This window comes from Pongo abelii, chromosome 18, assembly GCF_028885655.2.
Source record: "Pongo abelii isolate AG06213 chromosome 18, NHGRI_mPonAbe1-v2.0_pri, whole genome shotgun sequence".
Lineage (NCBI taxonomy): Eukaryota > Metazoa > Chordata > Mammalia > Primates > Hominidae > Pongo > Pongo abelii.
In genome coordinates this window covers 4,643,713-4,665,684 of record NC_072003.2, presented here as the reverse complement: position 1 = coordinate 4,665,684, position 21,972 = coordinate 4,643,713, and the positions used below count along the sequence as shown (strand labels likewise).

Here is a 21,972-nt window from a genome sequence, read left to right as displayed (position 1 = left end):
AGAGACGGGGTTTCACCATGTTGGCCAGGCTGGTCTTGAACTCCTAACCTCAAGTGATCCACCCGCCTCAGCCTCCCAAAGTGCTGGGATTATAGGTGTGAGCCACCTCACCTGGTCATGCATAGCCAGCTCTAATTCCTTGAGGGAAGGATGCTTCAACACAACAATGGTTTCTGTTTAGCAAGAAAATCCACCTTTCTCTTCCAAAGTCTTTCTCTAGACTTCTGCTTTGAAGCAATAGGACATGAACGAGACTCAGGGCAACTGTTCCAGGAATAAGCCCAAGCTTTCACAAGAGACACGGTCTAGCTCCCCACTGCTGTATTCCCAGGAACCAGAACAGGGCCTGGTCCATACTGAGTGTCCACAGTAGGCAGGCAATCAGTATTTCATTAATGAAAATACTGGGAAGTATCTGAGATGAGCAGAATGTCACTGCTGAGCCTCTCCTGTCCGTCAGCTCTTTCCCGAGTCTCTTCTCCACCTGACCCAGCGAATAGACTCTCATCTCACCCTGCTCAGCCCAGAGTGCCAGAGTGGACTGAGTTGTGTATCAGGGCCCCTCTAGCCATGCCAGGCATAGAGCTTGGCTGGGAACCCAGAGTAGCCAAACTATAATACATAAAAATTTTGGCCAGGCATGGTGGCTCACACCTGTAATCCCAGCACTTTGGGAGGCCAAGGCGGGCAGATCACCTGAGGTCAGGAGTTCAAGACCAGCCTGGCCAACATGGTGAAACCCCCATCTCTACTAAAAATACAGAAATTAGCCAAGCGTGGTGGCATGCACCTGTAGTCCTAGCTACTCAGAAGCCTGAGACAGGAGAATCGCTTGAACCCAGGAGGCAGAGGTTGCAGTGAGCAGAGATGGTATCACTTCACTCCAGTATGGGCGACAGAGCGAGACTCCATTTCAAAAAAAAATAAAATAAAATTGAATGTAAAAGATGCAAAGACTGGAAAGAATGGAGGGAAACAATCCAGTGAGGGAGACTGAAATGCAGGGACCCAGGGACACTGGCCAGCTCTCACAGCATGGGCTCCCAAGGAAAAAGTCACATCCAGATTCTAGAACATTCACTCACATGGGACTGTTGTGTCATGGCAAGCACCCTGCTCTGGAATCCAAGTGAGGGTCAGCACTGTCGGCACCCCAGACCCATCTGCCTCTATGTGCTCTGGGTGGCTGTGAGCACAGCATGAGGCCAGCCACGTCTCCTGTAACCCCCATAAGCCACCTGCAGACGCTGTCTGAATTCTTTCAAAGAAGAAATGACCACAATTTAGGTTTTAAATATCTTTTTGCAATAGATAATCTTATTTACATCAATACAGAATCATTTTACATTCCTAAATCAGACACTAATAGATGCTTTATTTTAGTGAATTATAAAGGAAAACAAAAAGGAAACTGTTGAGAAGTGTTCTTCATTAACCTGTCTGACGACAGCCCGAGGATCCTGAAACACATGGAAACTGCAACATGCTACCAGCAGAAGCTTGGGAATGGGGGTTCTGCTCTCACTGAATGGTGGGGAACCTTCAACTGCTTAGCCTGTGCTTTCCTTTTCTGAATCAACATTTACACAGGAAAAAACAATGATTAGCACTGAATAATTTAAACACACTTCAGAAAATAGATGTCAACAGTGTAAGTGGGAGAACCAAGCCCCTGGCTAGCAACAGTGGCAGGGCTTCAGTTCCCAAGGCAGATGAAGTCTGGCCAGCACAGTGCTGCAGTGGGCTGTGGCTCAGCAGAAGGGCAGGAGCCCTTCATGCCTGGCTTACAACAACAGGACTCAATGGTCAGGGACAGGCGGCCATCCTGGATTGGGTGGGAGCAAGGACTGTACACCCTGACAAGGATCACTACCCACACGGTCAGGAGCAGAACCCCCAGGGACTCTCTGGGCCTCTATGTGCCTCCCAGGCCCCGACTGTGCAGCTGCTTGGTACCCCGGGAATAAAAACTGAGCAGAGCAGCTGATGCCTCGGCAGGGCCCCTCATCAGGGGAGGACGGTGCTGGTGGGGCCCGGGGGCCCCAGGCTCCCAGTGAAGACAACCTGTCAGGAAGAACTCATTCTGGAACCTCCCGGAGGTTTGCTGAGAAGGAAATTCATCACTTCGTAACTTGATGCAGCTTAAGGCTTCATTTCTAAGCTGTAAGCATGGCCTTTAATTAAGATCTCCACAATATTCAATTCCAAATTAAAGTTTTAGCCCTGCAAGAGTTTAACCATCTCCCTCTGCCTGAGCCAGGGGCCGTCACCTACCCATGGACAGGAAACTGCCACCAGCCTTTGGGGCTGCATCCTACTGCCCGGGATGTCCACTGTGACCTTTCCGTGGAGAGAGGTATTGTCCCATGATTTTGCTGTTGCCAAGGCCGTCCAGAGGCTCTGCGGGTGGGAGCTCAGTGCTGCTGTTCTGGAATCCTCCCGTCTCCCAGGTGCCCTGGCCCTTGGAGGGGCTGCTGCTTCCCGGCCTAGTTTCCAGTGGATCTTTTTCCTGAGCCAAAGAGATAGGCTGTTACCTTATACTCAACATCTCAAGGGAACACACCCCTGTGGCAAGCGTCTGTTAATCCCTGGAAAGCAGCTGTGCCAAGAGAGGGGCGAGAACCCCAGCCGCTGAGATGAACATAATAAACCAAAGTGGGTCCCAAGATGACGGCGAGCAAGCGCTACCCCTGGAGCAGCCCCCAGGCTTGCACAGCCCCGCGCTGTCCACGCAGGAGGGCAGCTTCCAAGCAGGCAGGACGTGAGAAGATCTGAGTTCTAGGCCTGGCTCTGCCTGACTCGCCCTCTGTGACCATGGGCAAGCCGGACCCACCACTGCAGGGGGGCTGTACAACAGCCCCGGCATCGCCACCTCCCCAGGAAGAGGACACAGACAGAGGCTGGCTGCGGCAGCCCAGCCAGTCCTGCACTACAGGCTGACTGCCAGGTCATCTATTCCCTAGGCTGAGAGGCCGGCTCCTAGTGGAGCTAGGTTTACCACACCTTGGACTGGCACCTGTTCCAACTCCTGGGAGTGGGCATACAATATTGGTTAAAGTGGGAGAAAACCAGGATTAGTTCACAGAGGAAAACAAAGGGAAAAAAACCTCCAGGGTTTTCCTACCTCGGCTGGGATATCAGGAGGTAAACATTTTCTTAAGTTTGGAAAGGAATCCCTCCTCGTCCTCCCCAGCCTCACGCCTAGCCTTGCTTCCTGCGGAGCTATCCATGGTGCTGCCACCTGGGCACAAACAGCAGAAAGAACTGGCGTCAGGGGCCCGCACCTCCACAGTCACATCCCAGGGCCCACCTACCCCCGCCTGGCCACCCAGGGGCCCACATTCAAGGAGCGGCCAAGTGCCACCTCAAGAAGAGTGGGGGCCACTCCTAAGATGGCACAGGATGCCTCACCTGGCAGACGACTGAGGTGAACAGGCCACTCAGAGCCTGAGGGTCTCCCAACTGCTCATGGACCCACAGCAGGGAAACAAGAAATAGAGATGGACTATGACAGCTGTCTCTATCTGAGCAACAGTGACAAAAACACAGTCAAGTGCCAGGTACCTCCCAGGCCAGGCCACACACTTCCTTACAGGCAAATTTCACAGATGAAAAAACAAAAAAAGGAGGCACAGAGAGGTTACAGGGTTTACCCAAGGCCACAGAGCCAACAAGCGGGAGGGAGGACTGACTGCGAGCCCATGCAGTCTGACTCCAAAGCTGAGACTCAACCACCATGCTGTTGGCTCTAAGAAGGTAAATAATGACTGCCAAGAAAAACCCTACTCTAGACCAACTGGCCAGATTCCATGCTGCTGTGTGCGCAAAGACCCTGCAGAACAGCCCATGTGGGAGTCACGGCCACGCACAATCCTCTGTCACAGGCACTCCATCTCATCCCTCACATCAGCAGTCTATTTCCCTGAGCAAGTTGTCCCCATTTGGGGCACCTAACTAAGTGCTCTCAACCTAGGGAAGCTGTGCTGCAATTTCTTTAGGGCCCAGGCTGACACCATCTAGAGGTACTTTTCTCGCACAAACGTGTTACAGATTTGCCAACTACTAGACAAGGAGTGCACACTTTTGTTGTGAGTTAGAATATAGACCTGAACTTGGCATGTTAATTGTAGAGCACATTTTTAATGTGCTCAGAGACCTAGGTCATGCACAGTGCGTAACAGAATAAAGGCCTCAGTCTAAGTAAGACTTCGCTAGTGAAAGGTCCAAAGTTTGGGGCCACAGGTCCCCGGGAAGGGGTGAGGGAGGCTACATAAAACAGAGTGAGACCCAGTCTCAAAAAAGAAAAGGCCGGGCACAGTGGCTCACGCCTATAATCCTCGCACTTTGGGAGGCCAAGGCAGGCGGATTGCCTGAGCTCAGGAGTTCGAGACCGGCCTCAAACATGGTGAAACCCCATCTCTACTAAAATAAAAATTAGCCAGGGGTGGCATGCACCTGTAGTCTCAGCTACTCGGGAGGCTGAGGCAGAACTGCTTGAACCCAAGAGGCGGAGTGCGTTGCAGTGAGCCGAGATTGCGCCACTGCACTCCGGCCTGGGTGACAGTGTGAGCTCCATCTCCAAAAAAAGAAAAAAAGAAAAAGCACAACGAGGAGCCATACTATGTCTCTCACTCAAAAAATCACATAGTAATTGCAAGCCCCCCCAGTTCCCTCTCTTTTTGCCAGAAGATGGACCTGTTTATCCCTGCAAGTGCTGAGTCTCTAAGCACACCATGGTCTTTCTGGGAGACCGGGGTCAGCTCTTAAGGTTTTCAGCAGCTACATTAAGATACTAAACGCATCAAAAACTATGCTGGTCAGGCACAGTGGCTCATGTCTATAATTCCAACACTCTGGGAGGCCAAGGTAGGAGGATCACTTGAGTCCAGGACTTTGAGGCTGCCATGAGCTATGATTGCACCACTGCACTCCAGGCTGGGCCACAGAGCAAGACTGTCTCAAACAAATAAATAAATCCCACTGTTGATTAAGTTCTTAGGACATGAGAATTATATGTCCTGTAATACTGTCACATGTGGACGCAAAACTAACTTTCTTCACAGTATAATGAGAGACTTCACCACCCACAGGCAGCAGACTGACATGTGACGGTGTATGCTTAGGGACAGAGTCTAGCCCTGGCACCCAGGCTGGAGTATAGTGTCGCTATCATGACTCACTGCAGTGTTGAGTACTGAGGCTGAAGTGATCTTCTCATCTCAGCTTCCCAAGTAGCTGATCATAGAGGTGCATACTACTTTGCACCTGGCTAGTTTTGAAATTTTTTGTACAGATGGAGTCTCGCTATATTGCCCAGGCTGGTCTTGAACTCCTGGGTTCAACTGATCTTCCTGCATTAGCCTCCCAAAGTGCTAGGATTATAGGTGTGAGCCGCTGCATCCGGCCTCACCAAGATCTTTAAAAGGAAGAGCTGACAGTGTCTTGCACACAGGAGAAGAAATCCTGGCTGAGTGAGGGAACAGCTGAGTGAGGCTGAGTGATCAGGACAAGGAACCATGAAAGTGACAAAGGATCTTAGTGGGTGGTGGAATCAACTCTCAACTTATAGTATCAGAGAGGGGGTCAAAACATCAACTGGTGACCAATAATACCCAACCTCCAATAGAATAAGCAATACCCACGACCCCACCCAGGGCGCAGCCCTAGCACACCTCAAGCTACCCTGATGGGCAGGAGGAGGGAAGGACAGCTGTCTGTGGAACCAATCTCGCATGTTATGTGATTGTAGGGTTTGAGGCAGGAGAAGCCACAGGTGCACTGATTAGAGTTCCGGGGAATAGCTACTCTATTACCACTTCTATTTTAGTTCAAGAGATACAACAAGAACAAAAGATAGTATACATATACACAGTATACGTACCAAACTATTAAAATAAGTGACATTTGGAACCTGGTTGGACTACAGAGTTTTGTGGCAGCTGCTTTTGTTTTTTCTTGAGACAGAGTCTCGCTATGTCACCCAGGCTATAGTGCAGTGGTACAATCTTGGCTCACTGCAACCTCTGCCTCCTGGATTCAAGCAATTATCCTGCCTCAGCCTCCTGAGTAGCTGGGATTACGGGTGCCCACCACCATGCCCCGCTAGTTTTTGTATTTTTTTTTTTTTAGTAGAGACAGGGTTTCACCACGTTGGTCAGGCTGGTCTTAAACTCCTGACCTCGTGATCCACCCTCCTCGGCCTCCCAAAGTGCTAGGATTACAGGCGTGAGCCACCGCGCCAGGCCCCCCCTTTTTTTTTTTTTTGAGACAGTCTCACTGTCGCCCAGGCTGGAGTGCAGTGGCGTGGTCTTGGCTCATTGCATCCTCCGCCTCCTGGGTTCAAGCGATTCTCCTGCCTCAGCCTCCTGAGCAGCTGAGATTACAGGCACGCACCACCATATCCAGCTAATTTTTGTATTTTTAGTAGGGATGGGGTTTCGCCATGCTGTCCAGGCTGGTCTCAAACTCCTGACTTCAAGTGATCCACCTGCCTCGGCCTCCCAAAGTGCTGGGATTACAGGCGAGAGCCACTGCGCCTGGCCAGCAGCTGCTTTTTAAGAGAGGACTTCCGGTCCCCTAGGAGCAACAGGAGCTCAGTGAAATTCCAGGGACTTCCATCCCAGCCCCTGCCCCTGCCCCTGGAGCTCCAAATCCTCCACTTTATTGGAAAATCTGCCCCCAGCTCCAAACACCTGCTACAAATTACCATGCACTAATCTAAGGCCGCTCAAGTTCTGAGAACTCCACCCAGGATCCAAACAAAAACAAAATGATGCAATGAGGAGGAAATACATGCCGCCTGAACCAAGGACCCCCGGGCACAGCCTGCCCTGCCCTGAGCAGGAGTCCCAGGAAAGAGGCCCCAGGCCCCATGGGAAGAGGGGCTGCAGCTGGGGTGCCATTGTCACAGCGCCTACAGCAGTTGTTCTGATGACAGATCCCTAACACAGCCACTCGCTAGCACGATGTCTGAGCTCAGGGTAAATAGTGCCATCTGTTCAAGGCTAGATGAACTCGGAGGGAGTCCTGCTCTAAAGCGGCGGACTGAGTCCTCTGACTGCGGCTCCACTGCTGTGGCTGCTGTTGTTTTAAGACACTCTGAAATCCTGGCGGAGTGTCCCAGGTGGGAAGTGCACAAATCCTTCCAATCCATGCTCTCCTTACACTTTTGCCAGGAGCTCTCAGGGAAGGATTTGTCCGAGGTCACAGGGCAAGTGGCAGAACCAAGAATAGAACTCAGAACACTGGGTCTGAGACACGCAGAGCTGCCTGCAGGAAGTGCCCTGGTGCTCTCACCTCAGCACAGAAAAACACAGAGAGAGAAGGCGAAGCTTGGACTGGCGGCTGCGGCTCCCTGCCCACTGTCCCCACCCACAGCCCCCCTCTTTCAACTGCACATTTTAAAGGCTTCATGAAGAACCCAAAGTGGAAACCCCAACATGCTGCTCTGAATCGTCCATACCCCGGGGGGCTCTGAGGCCCCCACGTGTCGCCATGTAGTCTTCAGACTCCTTACCAGAGCTGGTGAGGGTGACGCCGTTCACCGTCCCCTCCACATCTGTCTCATCCTCAGCATAGCTCAAGATCAGGCTGTGCTGCCGGCTCGTTAGCCTCCTGTGGACCAAGCAGAGTCAGCAGCCAAGGCTTCCGCCGGGAAGCTTTGGAAAGAACTCACAGGCAGCCAGCGCCCTCACAGCACATGGGAAGAGAGGGACCCGACCTTGGCAGGGGTGGACACCCTGAGCCAGTGCAGTTGTGAGAACCTAAGGACCACGCCCTCAAAACTTCCGTACAGAAAAGCTCCTAAAACACCCTACTAAGTCGTTTAAACAAGTGTCACTGTGGCTATGCTAAATACAGTTTACAGGAGGGGAAACAGATTTTACGAGTGTGTATGTGAAGCAAGTAAGAAATTATCTAATTAGGCCAGGCGCAGTGGCTCATGCCTGTAATCCCAGCATTTTGGGAGGCCAAGGTGGGCAGATCACAAGGTCAGGAGATAGAGACCATCCTGGCCAACAAGGTGAAACCCCATTTCTACTGAAAATACAAAAATTAGCTGGGCGTGGTGGCGCATGCCTATAGTCCCAGCTACTTGGGACGCTGAGGCAGGAGAATTGCTTGAATCTGGGAGGTAGAGATTGCAGTGAGCCAAGATTGCACCACTGAACTCCACCTAGAGACAGAACTAGACTCCATCTCAAAAAAAAAAATGAAATTATCTAATTAACAAAAAGCATGAGTGCTCCCGAGGGGAGTCAGGCATGTCCCGCCCTAGGTACCCACAGCACTCTGCCCAGGCCACCTCTCCAGCTCCTAACAGTGCTAGTAGCATCAACAAGAAAAGCAACGGGCCAGGTGTGCTGGCTTACACCTGTAATCCCAGCACTTTGGGAGGCCAAGGTGGGCAGATCACCTGAGGTCAGGGGTTTGAGATCAGCCTGGCCAGTGAAACTCTGTCTCTACTAAAAATACAAAAATTAGCTGGGCGTGGTGGTAAGCGCCTGTAGTCCCAGCTACTCGGGAGGCTAAGGCAGGAGAATCATTTGAACCGGGGAGGAGGAGGTTGCAGTGAGCTGAAATGGCACCACCACACTCCAGCCTGGGCAACAGAGTGACAGACTCCTTCTCAAAAAAAAAAAAAAAAAAAAAAAAAAAAAAAAGAAGAAAATCAACAATAGCAGCAGCAGCAAAGCAATTCCTACGTGTTGTTCATTTAATTCTCCCAACAACTCCAAGAAGTCAACCATTCTGGCCGGGCATGGTGGCTCACACCTGTAATCCCAGCACTTTGGGAGGCCAAGGTGGGCAGATCACTAGGTCAGGAGATTGAGGCCACCCTGGCTAAGACGGTGAAACCCCGTCTCTACTAAAAATACAAAAAATTAGCCGGGCATGGTGGCAGGCACCTGTAATCCCAGCTACTCGGGAGGCTGAGGCAGGAGAATCGCTTGAACCTGGGAAGCGGAGGTTGCAGTGAGCCAAGATGGCGCCACTGCACTCCAGCCTGGAGGACACAGCGAGACTCCATCTCAAAAAAAAAGAAGTCGACCATTCTATTATGTCCACTTTACAGACAGATAACTCGGGCAGGAACCACCTGACTTACAGGGAGCAGTAACCTGCCCAAGCCACAGAGCTCCAGGGGCAGTGGCACCGCACGACCAGGCGGGCTTGGCCACGGCCTAGGGGGCACTTACTTTGGAACTCGTATCTTGATGTGGATGTAGTGGTCTCCGTAGCCATAGCTGTTAATCCGGGGGATGCCTTTCCCACCCATTCGAATCTTCTGGTCTGTCTGAGTCCCAGGGGGGATCTATAAAGAAAGAAAATCTGTGGTTTCCCCTGGTCCCCAGTTGCTCAAATAAAAAGTTTTCACTATATGAAGACAATCTTGATAGGAATTCCTTGAAAAGAACTACCACTGGCTCACGCCTGTAATCCCATCACTTTGGGAGGTCGAGGCGGGCTGATCACGAGGTCAGGAGTTCAAGACCTGCCTGGCCAACATGGTGAAACCCTGTCTCTACTAAAAATACAAAAATCAGCAGGGCATGGTAACGTGCACCTGTACTCTCAGCTACTCAAGATGCTGAGGCAGGAGAATTGCTTGAACCTGGGGGGCGGAGGTTGCAGTGAGCCAAGATTGTGCCATTGCACTCCAGCTCTGGCTGACAGAGCAAGACTCCATCTCGGCAGGGGCGGGGGGGTAAAAAAAAAAAAAAGGCCAGGCGCAGTGGCTCATGCCTGTAATTCCAGCACTTTTGGGGGGCTGAGGCAGGCAGATCACAAGGTCAGGAGACTGAGACCTTCCTGGCCAACATGGTGAAACCCTGTCTCTTCTAAAATACAAAAAATTAGCCAGGCATGGTGGTGCGTGCTTGTAGGCCCAGCTACTCAGAAGGCTGAGATGGGAATCGCTTGAACCTGGAAGGCGGAGATTGCCATGAGCCAAGATCGTGCTACTGCACTCCAGCTTGGTGACAGAGCGAGACTCTGTCTCAAAAAAAAAAAAAAAAAAGAACTGCCACTGGGTTGGGCACAGTGGCTCATGCCTGTAATCCCAGCACTTTGGGAGGCCGAAGCGGGTGAACTGCCTGAGCTCAGGAGTTGAAGACCAGCCTGGGAAATATGGTGAAACCTTGTCTCTACTAAAATACAAAAAATTAGCCAGGTGTGGTGGCGTGCACCTGACGACAAAGCAAGACTCCATCTCAAAAAAAAAAAAAGAACCGCCACTTGGGTTTCTGGGCCAAGCCCGCCCACAAGCACATGGAAATGAGCTAAGTTGGGTCTGCCCAGAGCAGAGCCTCTGACTAGGATGAGGGGGCAAGAGTTTGGGCAAGTGAGCCCAGGAAGCAGGAGTGAGGGAGCAAAGCAGGAAAACTCGGGAGCAGGAAAAGCCAGTACAGGGTGCGTGGCTGAGGTTGCTCCCTGGCCCTTGGAACCACAGGACCCTGGAGAAGCCAGGGAATAGCCCCCAGATGGAGGAGAAAGCCTTGGCCCAAAATGCCCACCTCCTTGGTGGAGGTTACCCCAAGGTTCCCCACAAAGAAGCTGGAGAAGGTTCTGAGGTGAATACAGAGAATGATGTGGCCTGGAGGTGGGAGGAGCTGGAGGGGCAGGTCAAGAGAGAGGTGAGGGACAGGTGCTGGCAGCACACAGGCAGCCATCACTGTGGCAAAAGGGATGTGCACCGCCCGAGGCTTCTGCTCTTGGAGCCAGACACTGGACAGAAGCAAGTGCAGAGAGCACAACCCAGGGTGAACCCCTCTGTGTCCTGGGTGCACCCAGTTCCCAGGCCCCGCTAACCAGTGTAGGAGTGATGCCAGCCAGGAACTACTTCCTGTGCAATTATAGAGTCAAGGCCTGTGGCTTGTGGTCCACACTCAAGGAGCAGCCTAAAATTCCTTGTGTCCTCCCCTGTGAGTGCCCCCCCACATGCTGGTCACTCACGGGTTCCAGGCCACTGGTCAGTTCTTTTCCATTTCAGAAAAAGAGCAATAAAGTACAGCGGTGACAAAGGTGTTCTCACACCCTCTTACCGTCACGTTGATCGTCTCGTACAGGCCCTGGGCTCTGGCTGTTCCCCCAAGAAGAGCTTGAGCTATAGAAATAAAGAGGTCGGAGTGGATGTCTGCGCCGTCCCTCCGGAACACAGGGCTTTTCTGCACCTAAGGCCAAACATGACAGATGCATGTGACGATAAGTTCACTGCAGACTAAACACCAGCTGCATGCCTGGCCAGGCCCAAGCTCAGATCTGACAAACTACACACCCCTTCCATACATAAAGCGCAGTGTTGAGAGAAAGAACTGTCCTTCCACCAAGGTGACACCATCCCAGGCCCAGGAATGACACGTTCTACATATTTCAACCCTGCAATGTTCTACACACTTGAAATGCCGAAATGGAAGCGCGCCTGGATTTCCTCAGTCTCAGATCAAGCCATTCAATCATGAAAGGAAATAAAAATGTAAAACCGGCTTTTGAATTTTTTTTTTTTTTAATCTTACTTTAGCCAGGCACAGTGGCTCACACCTGTAATCCCAGCACTTTGGGAGGCCGAGGTGAGTGGGTCACCTGAGGTCAGGAGTTTGAGATCAGACTGACTAACATGGTGAAACCCTCTCTACTAAAAATACAAAAATTAGCCAGGTGTGGTGGCAGGCACCTGTAATCCCAGCTACTCAGGAGGCTGAGGCAGGAGATCCACTTGAACCTGGGAGATGAAGTTTGCATTGAACAGAGATCACACCACGGCACTCCAGCCTGAGCAACAGAGCAAGACTCCATCTCAAAAAAAAAAAAAAAAAAAAATCTTACTTTATTAGAAAGTATAGGCCAGCCACAGTGGCTCACGCTTGTAATCCCAGCACTTTGGGAGGCTAAGGTGGGTGGATCACCTGAGGTCAGGAATTTGAGACTAGCCTGCCAACATGGTGAAACACCATCTCTACTAAAAATACAAAAATTACCTGGGTGTGGTGGCGCATGCCTGTAGTCCCAGCTACTCTGGAGGCTAAGGCATGAGAATCGCTTGAACCTGAGAGGTGGAGGTTGCAGTGAGCTGAAATCATGCCACTGCACTCCAGCCTGGGCAACAGAGCAAGACTCTGTCTCCAGAAAAAAAAAAAGAAAAAAAAAGGGCAGAGTAAATAAAATAACAAGCATGTCATACCCACAACCCCACAACCCAGTGGAGGTAACAAAATATCACAGGCCGGGCGCAGTGGCTCATACCTGTAATCCCAGCACTTTGGGAGGCCAAGGTGGGTGGATCATTTGAGCCCTGGCATTTGAGACCAGCCTGGGCAACATGGTGAAACCCCATCTTTAGTAAAGATACAAAAGTCAGCCGGGCCTGGTGGCGTGTGCCTGTAGTCCCAGCTACTCAGGAGGCTCAGGTGGGAGGATCAACTGAGCCCAGGGAGTCTGAGGCTGCAGTGAGCCAAGACTGCCCCACTGCATTTCATCCTAGGCAACAAAGCAAGACCCTACCTCAAAAAATAAAGTAAAATAAAATAAAAGATCATAAACACAGATGAGTCTTGCCCTCCTCAGCTAACCACGACCCTGACTTTAGCACTTACCATTCCTACGAGCTTCTATTTACTATGTATTTCCGTGTCCCTAAATAATACATAATGCCATCTCACATGCTTTAAAACTTTACACAGATGGTCTCTGAGGCCCTACAGCCACTGGCAAGCTGCCTTCCATCCCCGCTGTCTGTACCTGCAACGCCCGGAGCACCCCTTGAGTGCAGCTCTCATTCTTTCCTTCCGACTGCCCTGCAGCAGCCTCTGACCACCACGGCTCACTGAGCCATTCTCTTGCTGGAGGAAGGCGGTGTCTTGCTACCATGGACAGGACTCTCGTGCACCCCTTTGTACCTATCGCCTGCTAGGCTTGTGTAGGTTTTTCTCAGGTGTACATATAGGAGGGCAATTGCCAGTAGAAGGCATTGTCTTCATTAATGTTTCCACCATCTCAGAAAACCAAGGTTTGCCCCTGTATACAGTATGTAAAATTGTAACTTTCACACTCACTGCCACATCAACAATCTTATCATAAAAACACAAGATGTTTCCTGTATTTTTATGTGACCTGTATTTCTAACTTGTTAACATCTTGAAGAAGTTGTCTTCTCTCCACACAAGGCACAGAATCTTGAAGGTAACAGACAGCTAAAAACCACATCTAGGTGGGCACTGTGCCCCTCAGAAACATGAATGGGGAGACATGTTCCTGGGAAGCTCTGACCGCGTGGGAGCAGCCTCAGCCGCACCCACCCGAAGAGAGGAAGGGCCCAACAGAAGCTGTTTGGGGCAGAGCACCTACCCTGAACGTAATGAAAATTTCCTTTTTTCCCACAGGCATCCTCACGGTCTGGCCATCCTCGACTCCTACAAGAGACATTAGAAAGGGAGCAGTTAGGCAGGACGCGGTGGCTCATGCCTGTAATCCCAGCACTTTGGGAGGCCGAGGCGGGCAGATCATGACGTCAAGAGATCGAGACTATCCTGGCCAACATGGTGAAACCTGGTCTCTACTAAAAATTAACTGGGCGTGGTGGCGGGCGCCTGTAGTCCCAGCTACTCAGGAGGCTGAGGAAAGAGAATCGCTTGAACCCAGGAGGTGGAGGTTGCAGTGAGCCGAGATCACTCCACTACACTCCAGCCTGGCAACAGAGCGAGACTCCGTCTTAAAAAAAAAAAAAAAGAAAAAAAAAGAAACGGAGCAGTTATTGTGAGACCTCCCACAGCACTTTCCACCCAAGATCCACTTGTAACCCACAGATTCTTCCCCACTCCTGTTTCTTATTAACAAGGAACAATGTGTTATCTAAGAGGCACATGGGTAACCTTCCAGAGATGCAACAGACAGCTGATGACTGAGCACCTGCCTCAGGCCTGGTCTATGCAGTACCTCAGGGAGTTCATGGTCTCATTGGGGTGATGGGTGTTAACCAAACGATAGCACTAATGCATAACTACAGAGACATGTTCTTCAATGGAAATGCTCACAACTCTAGAGAAAGGGACATCTAAACAACAGTAAAGCAGGCCGGACGCGGTGGCTCATGCCCGTAATCCCAGCACTTTGGGAGGCCAAGGCGAGTGGATTACGAGGTCAGGAGATCGAGACCATCCTGGCTAACACAGTGAAACCCCGTCTCTACTAAAAATACAAAAAATTAGCCGGGTGTGGTGGCAGGTGCCTGTAGTCCCAGCTACTCAGGATGCTGAGGCAGGAGAATGGCGTGAGCCCGGGAGGCGGAGCTTGCAGTGGGCCGAGATTGGGCCACTGCGCTCCAGCCTGCGTGACAGAGCGAGACTCCATCTCAAAAAAAAAAAAAAAAAAAAAAGAACAGGGAGGAGGGTGTGAGGCTAGCTAGGGAAGGGATACTCAAGCTGGGATCTCCAAGATGAATAAAGTTAACCCAAAAAAGAAAGCAGAAAGTGAGTTTCAGGCAAGGGAACAGTAGATGTGGAGTGGGGGGTGGGATCCGTGGGGCTGATGTAGATAGGGTGGCAGTAGGGACAATGATGGCTTCGGTGACTAAGACAGGGAGAGAGGAGAGGAGCCCGGGGGTTGGAAGCTGCTCCCTCACCAGGAAGAAGCAGAGTAGGCACGTGAGGTCTCTTGTCCCCAGTGTGACATGCAAAGTGTAGATTTTAAGGATAACTGGCACAAACAGAAAGATTCAAGGAGACTCCAGTTCTTCCTCCAGCCTGGGGCTCCAGGGCTTCAACCATAACTTCTACCAAGAGCCCACTCACACACAGTGTGGTGGCCTCAGCCCTTTCCACCCTCTCCACAGAGTGTGGTGGCCTCAGCCCTTTCCACCCTCTCCACAGAGTGTGGTGGCCTCAGCCCTTTCCACCCTCTCCACAGAGTGTGGTGGCCTCAGCCCTTTCCGCCCTCTCCACACAGTGCGGTGGCCTCAGCCCTGTCTGCCCTCTCCAAGCTCCTGGACATGGCGGGCCCAAGCACCCACCTGCAGGCACAGGGATCATCACTCGCTTTTTCTGCTTGGCTTGTCCTGCTCCCCTGCAGACCACACAGGGCGATATGATGATGGAGCCGCGGCCACCACATCTCCTACACGTGGAACGCATCACAAAAGGGCCTGTGTTGATGGTTTCCTGATAAAAACAAGAAAAATGGTAACCTAAGTACACAGGTAAACTGACGGGTGGTTCTGGGACCACAACGTGCATAAGAAAAATGTCTCTTTAAGGCTTGTTTTTATGTGCATGTGCACTCAAACACACTGCCTAGGAACCCAGGTGCAGGGCCTCAATCTGTTCATCTGATTTTCTAGAACACACAAACTTCTGCACTCCATCAACTTGACCACACAACACTGAAAAATATGATACCACCTCTCTACAGAAGTACCTGAAGACTCCTGGGAGCTGAGCAGTACATTTAAAAAAGATTATTTCCCCTTGAATTACAAAAGAGATTGTTAGAAAAATAAAGAAGAAAGTGACAACTGGATGCAATCCCCCGCCCCGTCCCCGGAGCTGCTGTGCTCTGGTTGCTGAGCCTGTGGTGCCAGGGATGGAGGAGCACAGGCTCGTCTCCTCAGGGTCACGGGGGAAAGACAGCCAGGCTGAGTTCACCGACTCCCCCTACTCCCAGCATACGTTCTCCGGGAGCAGTGCCACAACCAGCTCTTCTCACGGTCAGTGGCGCGAGCCGTGGGAGGTGCAGTCTCGGGCAGACCCTTACCATGCCAGAGCCCCCGCAGTAGTGGCAATGCTGCACCTTGGTGCCGGGCTCGTTCCCCTTGCCGTTGCAGCGCTCACAAGTGTCCATGATGTTCACGGTGAACTCCTTGTTGACCCCCTTTGCAGCTTGATTAAATGTCAACTCCATGAAGTACTAAAGAAACCAAGGGACAGCCTGTCAACTTTTGTTTGCAACGACCAAAACTGACGCTTGGCTCTAAAGGGAAAGGAGGGTACTTGCCCACATTCTCGGTCACTCTTTCACCACTGTACTTAACTTGCACTCTGCCAAGTAAGCATAGGTAGGACTCACTGAACGAATTCTGCCCTACTCTTTGGGATTTTTAAGAGATAATGTATGACTTAAATGAAAACGTACTTTCAACAGACTGAAAATGTTCACAGATAAATACTTGTACATGGCACTTAAAAACAGCCTGAATGATCCACAATCATAACTTAGATCATAAATATATCCCCTCTCTCTTCCACTCTGACAGTGTCTTATAAGGACATAAATGAGAGAGGATCAGCAGTGCCTTCCCACTGGACAGAACTCTCCTGGAATACTGTAGCAGGTGAGAGACAACACTCACACCCTCATGGGCTGTGAAAGCCTTAGGTGCTACCTCACTATGCAACTGTTAAGAATACCGTCAGAATGGAGGTACTCATTACTACCTATGCGATTTTTCAAACACTGAAACTATTTTTTACTAAAATGGCTGCCTCCAGATCACTCCATTTACGCTGCCTTGCCTTTCCGAGAAACAGAAACTGATAAAAAAATTTGTTTGACCCATACTTAGTCTAAAATTTGAATAATTCTTCCAAGTGAGGAACTTACTTCCTGAGGCTGATCAAACACAGTCTGGAAATCTCCAAATGAAGAGGATGAGAACTCGCCAAAGATCTTCCTGAACAGCTCCTCGGGGTCCACAGTGGGGCCTCCCTTCCAGTAGCTATGCTGGGAGCCGCTGGCCCCAGGATCGAAGCCTGCAGAGCCGTAGGCATCGTACTGCTTCCTCTTCACCTCATCACTCAAAACCTACAGTGAAAGGCAGAGCCACTGGGCATCCCGGGTCTACCAAGGCCCAGGAATATAGACAACAGTTCACAGCAAATAAGGCAGCCATAACATTTATTAAGGGGCCCTGTGAGCAAACATATCCTATGAGGTAGGGGTGGGCCTGTGACTTTAGCACCTAGAAGAGGGATGAGATGACCAAACTGAATGCTAAGTGTAGGGCGTGAAATGCTTCCAAAAGTCTCACGAACTCTCCCGCGGTCGCGCATGCTGGGGAAACGTTTGTGCTGATCCTTGCTTGACCTCACAGGCACCCTGGATTCTTCACAGATTCACACTTCACCTCTCTCCTCAGGAGACATTACCTCGTAGAGAATTTATGCTTCCTACCCTTACCTTCATCGAAAGGCCTTCTGGAAGCCAGAACAGGTAGAAGTAACAGCAACGACAACAGCAGTGGTGCAATCCTAGCTCACTGCAGCCTCAACTTCCCAGGAGCCCAGGCAGCCTCCTGCCTCAGCCTACCGAGTAGCTGGGTCTACAGGTGCACACCACCAGGCCTGGCAAATTGTTTTAAGTTTTTGTAGAGACAGGGTCTTGCTATGTTGCCCAGGCTGCTTTCAAACTCCTGGCCTCAAGCGATCCTCCCACTTCGACCTCCCAAAATACTGGGATTACAGGCATGAGCCACTGGGCCTGGCCCACAAAACTGTTAATAAGGACTAACTACCTCAAAAAGGGGGATCAGGGAGGGACAAGAAAAAATGTACTATTCACTTTCTATCTTTTTTTTTTTTTTTTTTTTTGAGACGGAGTCTTGCTCTGTCGCCAGGCTGGAGTGCAGTGGCGCGATCTCGGCTCACTGCAACGTCTGCCTCCCAGGTTCAAGTGATTCTCCTGCCTCAGCCTCCCAAGTAGCTGGGACTAAAGGCATGCGCCACCACGCCCAGCTAATTTTTTTGTATTTTTAGTAGAGACAGGGTTTCACCACGTTTGCCAGGATGGTCTCAATCTCTTGACCTCGTGATCCATCCGCCTCAGCCTGCCAAAGTGCTGGGATTACAGGTGTGAGCCACTGTGCCTGGCCCTCACTTTGTATCTTTTTTTTATGTGTTTGTCTTACTTTTTTTTCTTTAATTAAAAAGACACTGCCCTAGGCTGAGTATGGTGGCTCACACCTGTAATCCCAGGACTTTGGGAGGCCAAGGCAGGTGGACTGCTTGAGTTCATGCGTTCAAGACCAGCCTGGGCAACATGGTGAAACCCCATCACAAGAAAAATATTAAAAAATTAACCAAGAATGGTGGTGCATGCCTATAGTTCCAGCTACTTGGGAGGCTGAGGTGGGAGGATTGCTTGAGCATGGAGGTTGAGGTTGAGGCTGCAGTGAACCGTGATTGCACCATTGCACTCCAGCCCGGGCAACAAAGTGAGACCCTGTCTCAAAAAAATAGGCACTATCCTTAAGGCCAAACAGAAAAGAGTACGCTTCCTCCAAAGGAAAAGACACTTTCACCTAGAATGGAGGGGGGACTAAGAAAGCAGGTGGAGGACAGCTTGGTGCCTAGGGTAATTTTTAGGGCACCCAGTTAAGATGCAAAGGAAGAAGGTTGGCAGAGGAGGAGACAGGTGGGAGTTCATGACTTCCTGGTGGGTTTTATCTCCTGGTTCCAGCCCCTTCCCAAGGAATTGCTGCTCTTAGGTTCTGAGGCTCGGTCCTTTTAATAACATTCCCCTTGGAGACAGAAGTCAGCAAAATGGTGGATTGGGACTCTCCAAAACTCACCCCCCTGGCAGAAACATCAAATCAACTAACCATGTGGAAAAACACATTCACAAGAATAACACCGCCCCCCGCACCCCATTAAAAACTGAATCTTCTGGGTGCAGTGGGGAACCTGTACTCCCAGCTACTCAGGAAATTGACGTTGAGGCAGGAAAACTGCTTGAGCCCAAGAGTTTGAGGCTGCAGTGAGCCGTGATCTCGTCACTACACTCCAGCCTAGGTAACAGAGTGAGACCTCAACTCTTTTTTTTTTTTTGATTGGGAGTCTCGCTCTATTGCCCAGGCTGGAGTGCAATGGCGCAATCTTCGGCTCACTGATGCCTCCCGGGTTCAAGCAATTCTCCTGCCTCAGCCTCCTGAATAGCTGGGATTACAGGCGCCCACCACCACACCTGGCTAATTTTTGTATTTTTAGTAGAGACAGGGTTTCACCATATTGGTCAGGACGGTCTCTTGGCCAGGCTGGTCTCGAACTCCTGACCTCGTGATCCGCCTGTCTTGGCCTCCCAAAGTGTTGGGATTATAGGGATTATAGACGTGAGCCACTGCGCCTGGCTGAGACCTCAACTCTTAAAAAAAAAAAAAAATTAATCTTATCTTCCACAGAAGCAGGTTCCAAGACTGTTTAGTTATGTTATCAATTAGTTTGAGTTACTTAATAAAAACATATTATTTTAAAATTACACTAGTAAATAAACCTTTCATTAGATCTAGTTGACAGATATTTACTCAAAAAAGATTTACTGAGTTGAGACTGTTCTTGTATGTGGCTGTCTGCTCCTGTAGATATATGAGCTCCTATATATCCTGAACCCCTTTAGGACGGCCAAAGTTGGCCAGGTCTGGTGCCTTGCACCTATAATCCTAGCAATTTGAGAGGCTGAGGCAAGAGGATCTCTTCAGCCCAGGAGTTCAAGACCAGCCTGGGCAACATAGAGGGACCCTGTCTCTTAATCTCTTAACTTAAAAAAAAAAAAAGGATCGTCAAAAAATCTGGGAAAAAGGTCTACTTTCAGAAAACTATGGAAGTGGGGTCAACAGCTGTTTTCACAGATGTATGCTTTGTCCTCTGATTACATTGACATTCTTATAGGACAATAATGGGCTTCTACTTTTACAATAAACGCTATCCCCAAAAAGCAGTGATGCCCTGAGGTGGAGGAAGGGGGTGTCATTGAATAAGGGCTGAATTAAGTAATCCAACTGTGAATTCCCAAATCCAGCTACAAGTCTAAATTACCTGGGGAACTTTATTAGTACAGATTATTGGATCCTGTTCTTTTTTTTTTGAGACGGAGTCTCGCTCTGTCGCCCAGGGTGGAGTGCGGTGGCGCAATCTCGGCTCACTGCAAGCTCCGCCTCCCAGGTTCACGTCATTCTCCTGCCTCAGCCTCCCCAGCAGCTGGGACTACAGGCGCCCGCCACCACGCCCGGCTAATTTTTTTTTATTTTTAGTAGAGACGGGGTTTCACCGTGTTAGCCAGCATGGTCTCGATCTCCTGACCTCGTGATCCACCCACCTTGGCCTCCCAAAGTGCTGGGATTACAGGCATGAGCCACCGCGCCTGGCCTGGATCCTGTTCTTCACTGAGATTCCAAGTTAGTCTTAGAATTTTTTTTTTTTTTTTTTTTTTTGAGAGAAGGTCTTGTTCTGTTGCCCAGACCTTCCCATAGCATGCCCATAGCATATCATGCCCATAGCATGATAGTGCTATGGCACAATCATGACAGCATGGGTCACTGTAGCTTTGAGCCCCTCAAGTGATGAACCTGACTCAGCCTCCCAAGTAGCTGGGTTTACAGGTGTGCCACCACCATGCCTGGTGATTTTTTTTTTTTTTTGGTAGAGACAGGGTCTTACTACATTGCCCAAGCTGGTCTCAAACTCCTAGGGTCAAGCCAACTCCTGAGGTCAAGTGATCCTCCTGCCTCAGCCTCCCAAAGTGCTAGGACTACAGGAGTGAGCCACGATGCTTGGCCTGGAATCTCTTTTATTTTTTTTTTTAACAAGATGACTTGGTGCAGGGACATGGCCTTCACACTGGACTGTATGACACACCAGGCTGTCCCAGGTAGCAATGCAACCTTTGATTCATACACATAGCTGAACAGCAGTGACCGCATGCACCGAAGTCATATTACCTCATAGGCTTCTGCCAGCTGGGAGAACTTCTCCTTGGCTTTGGGATCATCCTTATTTGTGTCGGGGTGATACTTCTTGGCAAGCTAAGGGAAAAACATGATAAATTACTCCAGATACAACATGAATCCCAAATACCAGATACAACAAAACTCCAGATACAACAGAACCCCAAATACCAGTCATAATTATGTTCCCTTTATAAAAGCTGTCCCTCGGCGGAGTACAGTGGCTCACGCCTGTAATCCCAACACTTTGGGAAGTGAAGACAGGCAGATCACTTAAGCTCAGGAGTTCAACACCAGCCAGGGCAAGATGGCGAAACCCCTCTCCACCAAAAATACAAAAAATTAGTCAGGCATGGTGGCACATGCCTGTGGTCCCAGCTACTCAGGAGGCTGAAGCATGAGAATCAGTTGAACCTGGGAGGTGGAGGTTGCAGTGAGCAGAGATCGAGGCACTGCACTCCAGCCTAGGTGACGGAGTGAGAGTCTGTCCGCCCCACAAAATAATAATAATAATGATCTGTTTTAATGTATCCATCTCTTAACTTGAGGGCAGGAACTGATTCTGATGTATCTTTGCCCTTAGCACCCAGCATGGCTTAGAATAGGTAAATGAACAAAAAAGAAAAACAAATTTTTAAAAAGGGGGTCGGGCGCAGTGGCTCATGCCTGTTATCCTAGCACTTTGAGATGCTGAGCTGGGTGGATCACCAGAGGTCAGGAGTTGGAGAGCAGCCTGGCCAACAGGGTGAAACCCCATCTCTAATAAAAATATAAAAATTAGCCAGGTGTGGTCGCGCGTGCCTATAAACACAGGTACTCGGGAGGCTGAGGCAGGAGAACTGCTTGAGCCTGGGAGGCAGAGGTTGCAGTGAGCCAAGACTGCACCACTGCACTCCAGCCTGAGCCACACGGCGAGACTCTGTCTGAAAAAAGAAAAAATTTTAAAAAAGGGAAGAAAATGACTGAATACATAGACGTCTCTGCTGTTTCAATTATTTTTGTAGGTAAATAAAATACAGTAATTGCTACAGCTTTACCTGATCTTTTTACTTCCATGCCTAAAAACTTGAATGTTCTCTAAATTAAGTCTTTCTCTTAAATTATGTCTCTAGGACTTGCTAAGGGCCTCAAATCAACTGTCATGTGAGTCCAAACCAGCCTCCATCTTTTCAATCTTTTCCCACTCTTGGATCAGGCACCTGACTCTTGAGCTCAGGAAGAGACAGGCCATTCGCTATTCACAGGCCAGGATCTCTGCTTCCTGTCCC

General features: G+C 50.1%; 1 protein-coding gene across 8 annotated transcripts in view; it reads right to left on the bottom strand.

The window, feature by feature from the left end:
• Nucleotides 1-1,282: 1,282 nt before the first annotated feature.
• Nucleotides 1,283-21,972, bottom strand: part of DNAJA3 (DnaJ heat shock protein family (Hsp40) member A3) — a 31,873-nt gene continuing 11,183 nt past the window's right edge. Inside the window, exons 3-14 of one of the 8 annotated variants that reach the window (XR_010137814.1) lie at nt 20,699-20,782; nt 16,591-16,791; nt 15,745-15,897; nt 15,005-15,152; nt 13,345-13,409; nt 11,046-11,174; nt 9,201-9,316; nt 7,517-7,614; nt 3,125-3,241; nt 2,275-2,509; nt 2,065-2,161; nt 1,283-1,570 (exon numbers count right to left, since the gene is read on the bottom strand). Coding sequence is in view for 3 of the 8 variants with exons in the window: in XM_063717542.1 (XP_063573612.1) it covers nt 3,138-3,241; nt 7,517-7,614; nt 9,201-9,316; nt 11,046-11,174; nt 13,345-13,409; nt 15,005-15,152; nt 15,745-15,897; nt 16,591-16,791; nt 20,699-20,782 (1,098 nt within the window). In the remaining 5 variants the exon portion in view is untranslated. Of the gene's footprint in view, nt 2,510-3,124; nt 3,242-7,516; nt 7,615-9,200; nt 9,317-11,045; nt 11,175-13,344; nt 13,410-15,004; nt 15,153-15,744; nt 15,898-16,590; nt 16,792-20,698; nt 20,783-21,972 lie in introns of all 8 variants that reach the window. The other 7 variants (XR_010137812.1, XR_010137813.1, XR_008514366.2 and 4 more) reach the window with 7 other exon arrangements.